This window comes from Doryrhamphus excisus, linkage group LG14 (assembly GCF_037039965.1).
Source record: "Doryrhamphus excisus strain RoL-2023G ecotype Guam linkage group LG14, RoL_Dexc_Guam_v1.1, whole genome shotgun sequence".
NCBI lineage: Eukaryota > Metazoa > Chordata > Actinopteri > Syngnathiformes > Syngnathidae > Doryrhamphus > Doryrhamphus excisus.
The window spans coordinates 8711190-8720564 of NC_136370.1; the positions used below are offsets into that span (position 1 = coordinate 8711190).

General features: G+C 42.9%; 1 protein-coding gene across 1 annotated transcript; it reads left to right on the forward strand.

Moving 5' to 3' along the window:
• The first annotated feature begins 388 nt into the window (after positions 1-388).
• Positions 389-9375, forward strand: htr1b (5-hydroxytryptamine (serotonin) receptor 1B). Its single transcript, XM_078796173.1, has 3 exons — positions 389-509; positions 580-665; positions 7843-9375. Exon 3 carries the CDS (start codon positions 8110-8112, stop codon positions 9259-9261), a length of 1152 nt encoding a protein of 383 aa, XP_078652299.1. The 5' UTR covers positions 389-509; positions 580-665; positions 7843-8109; the 3' UTR covers positions 9262-9375.

Consider the following 9375-nt stretch of genomic DNA (forward strand, 5'->3'; position numbering starts at 1 on the left):
CACCTTTTGTTAATGTTTTTTCTGAAATGGTCATGAGGGGTTTGTTTTGTTGTTAATGTCTTTTCTGAAGTGTATTTGTTTTGTCTGTTGTTGTTTTCTGAAATGTTGAAGTGATCTTAAAGTGTTTGTTACCATGTTCTGCCACTTAAAAAGCCCCATACACGCCACTTGTTCAACGCAAAAATCAGTAATTTTAGTCAAGACTGTTAGTCTTCGGTTGTATTAGCATCACAAACCTGTTTAAAGCATAAAACCTGTTGGATCAAATTTTAGGCTCAGTGGTAATTTTGAGCGTGTGTTTCAATCTGCAGCTCGAACCACAACAAAGATTTTATCACTAACCCGCTGACGGCAACATCATCATAAGAACACTTTTCCCTTTCCTTCAGATCTTGAAAATCCAAACATGGCTGACCTAGCAGCTCAGCGTGGCCGTCTCCCCCCCCATGTGACATCTCATTATCACTTGGACGAGATGAAGACGATTCCTGCAGCAGAGGTTTTTGGGGGTAAGTGGAAAGGGAGGGGTGGACCAACCAGGGATATGCCCTCATTTTGGATTTGCCCTATTTGGTACAGAGTCACCACTGCCTCGACTTCCTGGACCACAAGAACTGAAAGATGACCAATGCAAATGTTGCTGCTGATGGAAACATCTCACATTTGTAGGTAGCAACTCCCTTACAAACTCTATCTGTGACTCATAGTGATGAACCTGCACACACTCCTTGCCTGACTCAGCGGTTTCTAATCAGCTCTCCGTCTTTTTTTCATCTCTTCTCATCATCATCACTTTTTTTTCTAGCAGATGCACTGTGCAGCTGCATATAATGCCAATAATGAATCTCTAAAAACAGACTTGCTGATGAAGAAACATATGGTAGCACATGCCAGGTGGTCGGGAAGGTCTGCCCACCTGGATTTTGCATCGTTTAACTGCTAATGAAGGTCTTAGGCTCGGTAAACATCCACAGGACACTTCGTTCGGTACACCTGCATAATCCAGAACTGCAAAATTGAAATATGAAATATCATTGTGGTCATAATTTCTAGACATATAGAAGTGTACTGCATCAATGAGATGAATGCATCAGATTCCTGATTCTGATATGTGACTTGATTTCTTATGGCTGATGATTGACAATGATCTCCAGCCACTCAGAACAGAGAACACAATGGGAGGGTTCTCCTTTAGTCAATTTGGACTGTTTGTAGTGGCTTTGTATTTCGCTGCCTACACATACATAACATATAAGAAGAACTGGACACTCTTTAGAGCAGGGGTCTCAAACATGCGGCCCGCGGGCCAAATGTGGCCCGCAGGACACTAGTTTGAGGCCCCCGCCTTGATATGAAAGATTAATGTTAGTGCGGCCCACGCAAGTTTCATATGGATGCTGTATGGTATCATGTACCCAGAAAAAATGATTAAGTTTGATTAATGTTCATGTTAAAGGTTAAATAACTGTTAATAGTTATCCTCCCTCTCCGTGTGGAAGTGGTAAGTTTTTGGCTATTTAAGTTTAAAGGAAATAACTTGAAGGCTACCGTTTAGGTCGCTAGCTCTCTAGTTTGCGAGTTAGCATGTGTCTCAAGACCCTGCAGTTGCGCAATATTGTAAATAAAAAGAGTATAAATGTGACTATAGTCGTGTTTTGTCATGTCTACAGGGCTCTAATAATGCTTTGTTCATTTTAATCTGAAAAAAATAATTTGTCTACCCACCAACTATATGTGGTTTCTTAAGTTTTTATTATTTGCCGTTTTATTATTATTATTATATTTATTTATTACTGATTGATTTTCTTTATTCTTGATTTGTTTATTTATTATTCATCTTATTTTGTGCAGAAAAATAAAAATTAAGATATTTGAGAACAGTGGAATGTTTTATCAGAGCTTTTATTGTAGAAAATCGGAACCAAAGCACTGAAAAAGTTTGTATATTTTTCTGTTTTTAATAAACGCGGTTTTTTTTTTTGGAAAACCTGATGCGGCCCAGTCTCGCCAAGACCCTAGCTCCAGTGGCCCCCACGTAAATTGAGTTTGAGACCCCTACTTTAGAGGTAGCAGTATTAAATGTAATAACAGACACACAACAGAGTATCGATAGATCACTCTAATACACCACAAGGACATAGAACACAATGCACATTCATACGCTGTGAAAAAAAGGACTGCAGTAGAGCAAGTCTGCAAAAGGTGAACACTGTAAATGCATCTACAAAAATAAAGGGCGCTCTGCATCACTTGTAGTATTATTAATTGCGCATTGCTTTGCATTGGAATCAGGGCAGGCTTTTCCAATTTAAGAGTTAATAGTCGTAACTACTTTTAATATTAAGGAGATCAATAAGGGGATCCAATCTAATGCTTTTCTTTAACTGATGATACAGTTTTGTAATATGGTGGTTATCTTGGAGAATCACCACCAAATTTGGTACACACCTCCAGGGGACATAGGCTCCAGCATACAGTCAGGAGTTGTGGAACTTACCCAATTTACCCAATTGGCTTAGTTTAGAAGAACATTTTTTGGATGAACCAGAACAAAGATAACATCCCGAGGGTGTATTGTCCCGATTCTTTTGTCCCTACTTCAAACTTTAGACATAAAGGTCTCGTCGTTGTAAGCAAATATTCCCCCCCAAAAATGAGGAAAACTACTCAAAGAAAGATTGCATGAGAGGTTTACGAGACTAAAAATAGTCCTTTCAGAGTCAGTGGGAGATGGGATAGATAGAATTTGTAGCCTGTGACTGTGCTTTGCCAAAATGTGCCCAGAGATGAGGTGAGATTGCACAGAGGGGTGCTCGGTGTCAGGGAAAATACTGCTGCTGCTGCTGCTGAATGGGGCCACACATGCCGAAACCAAACAGAAACATCATACACATAAAATAAAATGTAAATGAACGTATGTATCTGTAGCTACACCTTCATTAAAAAAAGCAATGATGATAGCTGTTGCAAGAAAGCCATGTGTGATCTTGCTTACCAAAATAAGGGTGTGAAAACAGAGAGTGTTTTCTGAGGAGGTGTTCAACAGTGGCCGTGCATTAGCTAGGGTGACACATTCATGGTTGGTTGAGGGTTGTACAATCATGAACTCACACGGGGGTTCACTCACAATCACAGTGTGGCTCAAATCATGCCGAGTACCCGCAGTCGTTACCTGCAACAGAGTCAGTCTATTATGCTTTCTTTGGTAGAAAAGGAGCTGTTTCTTTTACTCTGAAGACCTTTTGTCATTGACATGCAAACATCGACCGCTTCTCTCTTCCACATCGACATGAGCACCGATTCCCCAGAAGTTCCATTATCATAGATTTGATTCTCAACTGTCAGCCACTGTCTGCTGTCATCTCGCGTTTTCTCTCTTTCTTTCTTTCTTTTTCACAGGGTAGGGAATCCTAGTCGGTAACTTCCACTTAGAAGTCGAATCACTGCCTCACTAAAGTCGCAATTATTTTCTGTCATGCCTCCCAGAAGACTCCCCAAATTGAAATACTATTGAGAACTAATATTGATAATATTTATATATATTTATCTATGCAAACCACTGTATGGAGCTGCACGAATGAGCGGCTGGATGAGTGGTTAGCATGCAGGCCACACAACTAGGAGATCTGGATACGATTCCCCCCTCGGGCATGTTCTCTCCGTGCTTTCATGGGTTTTCTCCGGGTACTCCGGTTTCCTCCCACATTCCAAAAACATGCTAGGTTAATTGTTGACTCCAAATTGTCCATAGGTATGAATGTGAGTGTGAATGGTTGTTTGTCTATATGTGCCCTGTGATTGGCTGGCGACCAGTCCAGGGTGTACCCCACCTCTCGCCTGAAGACAGCTGGGATATGCTCCAGCATGCCCGTGACTCTACTGAGGATAAACACCATAGAAAATGGATGGATGGATAAACACAATTAAAAGTACTGAAAATCAGTACCTCTGTGTACGGGTACTGACTCCCAGGCACCAGACATTAGTTCAAATGTGAAAGGTACCCCACCTGAAAGAAAACTCATTAACAAGATTCAAGACAAAAGGCAAATTATTATTTTTTTTTAACAAATCACAATATCACAACAATATACTATACTATAGTATACTATAGTTACCTTTACACTCCTGTTACCTAATACAGTAGACATGCTGGAGCCTATCCCAGCTGTCTTCAGGTGAGAGGCAGGGTACACCCTGGACTGGTCGCCAGCCAATCACAGGGCACATATAGACAAACAACCATTCACACTCACATTCATACCTATGGACAATTTGGAGTGGCCAATTAACCTAGCATGTTTTTGGAATGTGGGAGGAAACCGGAGTACCCGGAGAAAACCCACGCATGCACGGGGAGAACATGCAAACTCCACACAGAGATGGCAGAAGGTGGTATTGAACTTGGGTCTCCTAGCTGTGAGGCCTGTGCGATAACACTTTTCACCGTGCAGCCCCTGCAGACATATTACACATAAATAAATAAATATAAATATAGACTCACTGTCATTGCAAGAATTGCTTGTTGTTCTTTTTTATGAATATACTGTAATGGACTTCTTAAAGTACTAACTATACTATTACTAACTATACTAACTATTGTCTCATCATTGTAACATTACTGACACCAAGCGATTAGTGTACTATATACTCCATATCATCATAATGTCATCAAATGAGTCTTCCGAATTTTTATGCTTATGCTTTGTAAGCTTTTATGACAACATACACTCACTGTACATATTATTTATAACAGGCTGCATCTTTTTAAATGATAATAATGCACCTTAAATTATTGATGATTTGCAGTAGTGTCGAACAGCACTGCATCATACTAAAAGCTACTCTTAATATTTTCTTCCTCACCAGAATATTCCATACAACTCTCTGAGGTTGATCAAGTGTACTTAAGTGTGCCTACATTGTCCACTGAGTGTGCACAATGTCCTATCATGGTGGGGGCCCCACATCCACTAAAATAAGGCCGTATGGACGTTGTCCCTTACAAACAGTAGATATTTCCAGTCACGTCTTGGCGTGTCACCGACAGTTTCACAGCCTGATGTCAGTGAAGCATCACCAGCATCGTGAACATCAGCTCCAGCAGTTTATTTGCCAAAAGCAGCAGAACTCAACGCAGCACCTCCTAAATTCTCCATGTACGTGTCAGAAAGGAAGAAGTGCAAGAAGGCTGATAAAGGTGATACTCAGAACTTGGCGTTATCGTTATGGGGATGATTGTAACCGAGCGGGTGGCGTTTCCCATAAGACTGTAGTTTTTTGTTTGTTTGTTTGTGGACAAACTAGAACTACAAAAAATAATCAGGGGTCTCAAACACGTGTCCCGCGGGCCAAATGTGGCCCGCAGGACACTAGTTTGAGGCCCCCGCCTTGATATGAAAGTTTAATGTTAGTGCGGCCCGCGCAAGTTTGATATGGATGCTGTATGGTATCATGTACCCAGAAAAAATTATTACGTTTGTTTAATGTTCATGTTAAAGGTTAAATAACTGTTAATAGTTATCCTCCCTATCCGTGTGGAAGTGGTAAGTTTTTGGCTATTTAAGTTTAAAGGAAATAACTTGAAGGCTACCGTTTAGGTCGCTAGCTCTCTAGTTTGCGTGTTAGCATGTGTCTCAAGACCCTGCAGTTGCGCAATATGTTGTAAATAAAAAGAGTATAAATGTGACTATAGTCGTGTTTTGTCATGTCTACAGGGCTCTAATAATGCTTTGTTCATTTTAATCTGAAAAAAATAATTTGTCTACCCACCAACTATATGTGGTTTCTTAAGTTTTTATTATTTGCGTTTTATTATTATTATTATATTTATTTATTACTGATTGATTGATTTTCTTTATTCTTGATTTGTTTATTTATTTTTCATCTTATTTTATGCAGAAAAATAAAAAGTAAGATATTTGAGAATAGTGGAATGTTTTATCAGAGCTTTTATTGTAGAAAATCAGAACCAAAGCACTGAAAAAGTTTGTATATTTTTCTGTTTTTAATAAATGCGTTTTTTTTTTTTTTTTGGAAAACCTGATGCGGCCCAGCCTTGCCCAGACCCTAGCTCCAGTGGCCCCCAGGTAAATAATATATAAATAAATAATATATTATAAAACCATAAAGAACACCACTCAGCCACCTATCTATCTACCTCAGTATAATCCCCTCATCTTCACACTGCTTGTAAAAGCTGACATTTTCCCGTCTTCATAGATAGACAGCTGGAACCTCTTTTACACAGAGATGCTGCAAAAGTGGAATAATTAAAAAATATATATATTATATAGACTTATAATTTCTTACTGTTCTCTATAAATGGCACTGACATGGAATAGGCGTGATGGAATATACCTGGTAATTTTCTACCTTCTGAGATAGTAACAGGGTCAGGGCTGTGTCTGTTTATAAGAGAATTTTGAAAAAAGGCATGATGGGGTGTGCAGTTTAATAACCAACATGGAGTGTTGCTGTACTGTGAAAACGCACTCAGCTCCTGTATGTGAAAATACACCATTGTATTGGATGCTGTGTAAAAGGCACATCTACAATTTTTGTAGGAGTGCTGTGTGGCAGAGGTTTATGTTACTACCTATGAAGGCGGATGTTGCCTCCTCCCAGTTATTCATTCATTCATTCTACCGCTTTTCCTCACGAGGGTTGCGGGGGTGCTGGAGCCTATCCCAGCTGTCTTTGGGTGAGAGGCGGGGTACACCCTGGACTGGTCGCCAGCCAATCACAGGGCACATATAGACAAACAACCATTCACACTCACATTCATACCTATGGACAATTTGGAGTCGCCAATTAACCTAGAATGTTTTTGGAATGTTCGGAGTACCCGGAGAAAACCCACGCATGCACGGGGAGAACACGCAAACTCCACACAGAGATGGCCGAGGGTGGAATTGAACCCTGGCTAACCACTTTTTCCGCCGTGCCGCCTCCTCCCAGTTAATGACTGTTAAATCCATACAAAACAGTGACAAAAATGGTGACTGTATGTCCAAAATGAAAATCATGCACAAAATAGCAGATCTTCTGTTACCACTCTGACGCAGCAATTTTATAGGAGACCCCCCCCTCCCTTCGCCCCCCCTTGTCCATTCATTTCATGACTGTGTTGTCTATTCAAAACACAGTGGAAAGGCCAGATCTTCTGTTAGCGCTCTGATGCAGCAGTTTTGCAGCATCTGCGTGGAAGAGAAGCTCATTTTGCTCGGGCAGAAAGATGAATATTGCAACTTCGTCCTAGCGACACCGCTACTGACTGTGACATGGACAAAAGGTGAAAAAAAAATGACACATCTTCTGTTGCCACTGTGCTGTGACAATGTTATATATAGGGTCTCTGTGGTGCATATAGGCTTATGTTACTAGGCAGAATATTTAGTGATTAGGGGGGTGCAAAAATGCCAGATCTTCTTTAGGGATTGGATGCGGGCATCTTGTGGCATGTCTGTGTTAGAGGCTGACGGTCATGGTGGACTTCATTCCTCTATTTTGTAGCAGTGCGGTTTATACAGAAGACAGCGACATGGACAAACATGGCCATTGATGGATCTTCTATTAGGATGTGGATGTAACAGTTGAGCAATATCATGTCATTCATGTCATTTCCCACATTTAAAGGCACATTTAATGTCTTTAAATGCTCAATAATGATGTGTAACAGTTTGTATACAAACCTTTTATGTTTCCGATGGGCATCCCACGCTCCAAGTGACAAATGCTCCACGGGCACTATGACCCAGCAGATAGTCTACCCCTTCATGGAGACATCAGTTGATGTCACAGACAGTATAAAAAGCAGGTCTTTAACATTCTGCTCGACAGTCACCCACTAGGAGGGGGGGTCCAAGGAGACGCACCTCTGGAGAACCTGTTGCCCTTCATGCGGATTATGTCCCCCACATACTGGAAGAGCAGGACATCATGATTGGTCTTGTCAGGATGAAGAAGAGTGAACTTTTTTCCACACGAGGACTGGATTACAAGTGAAAGTAAAAAGGGCATTTTCAATGTGATGGCGTCTTTTGCGTAATTCCACCCCAAACATGTCAGACGGTGGGCAGACAATGAGAAAAAAGTGACTGACAAGTGATGGAGGTCGCCGGTCAAGTGGAGCCCACCCAGCCGGTGAACGCCTCCAACCTCAGCCTGCCGGAGGATGCGTCCGAGGCGGGCTCAGGCGCGCACAGCCTCGCCTACCAGATCAGCTTGGCGTCTCTGCTGTCCGCCATCACTCTGGCCACCAGTCTCTCCAACGCCTTCGTCATCGCTACCATCTCCCAGTCTAAGAAGCTCCAGACGCCAGCCAACTTCCTCATCGCCTCGCTGGCTGTCACCGACCTGCTGGTGTCCATCCTGGTCATGCCCGTGTGCGTCCTCTACACGGTCATCCACGAATGGACGCTGGGTCAGGTGATTTGCGACATCTGGCTCTCGTCGGATATCACCTGCTGCACGGCGTCCATCCTCCACTTGTGCGTCATCGCTTTGGACCGCTACTGGGCCATCACGGACGCAGTGGAGTACTCCAAGAAGCGCACGCCGGGACGCGCGGCTGGCATGGTGGCCACCGCCTGGGTGATCGCTATCTCCATTTCGCTTCCTCCTCTCTTCTGGAGGCAAGTGAAAGCGGATGAGTTGACAAGCTGCAGCGTCAACACGGACCACATCTTTTACACTATCTACTCCACCTTCGGCGCCTTTTACATTCCCACCTTGCTGCTCATCGTCCTCTACGGGCGCATCTACGTGGAAGCACGCAAGCGCATCCTTAAGCAGTCCCCCAAGAGGAAGAAGAGGAAGACGCCTGGTAAGAGGCTCACCTCGGCGTACTTGGCAACAGGCTCCCCCAGCTCCAACGCCTCCACCAGCCCCTTGCAAGGAGGGAGACTGCAGGATGCTCCGTCCAGCGACACTAACTCGTCCACCAGCGAGAACCAGGTGAAGGTCACTCTGTCTGACGCTGCTCTCGAGAAAAAGCGCATCTCTGCAGCCAGGGAGAGGAAAGCCACCAAGACTTTGGGGATCATCCTGGGGGCTTACATCATCTGCTGGCTGCCATTCTTCATCTACACGCTGGTGGTGGCCACATGTGACACCTGTACCATCCCCGAGCTCTTTGATTTCTTCACCTGGCTGGGCTACCTGAACTCCCTCATCAACCCCATCATTTACACCATGTCCAACGAGGACTTCAAGAAGGCTTTCCACAAACTGGTGCGCTTTAGGTGCTGCAGGGGCTGATCCTTTCTGTTGTTTATTTAAAAAAATGTGAATAAGATGATGCCATAATTAATATTTGAAAGCCATGAGTGTGGAAAACATCAGGGCAAGAGTCTAGTCTGATTCAATCTCCTA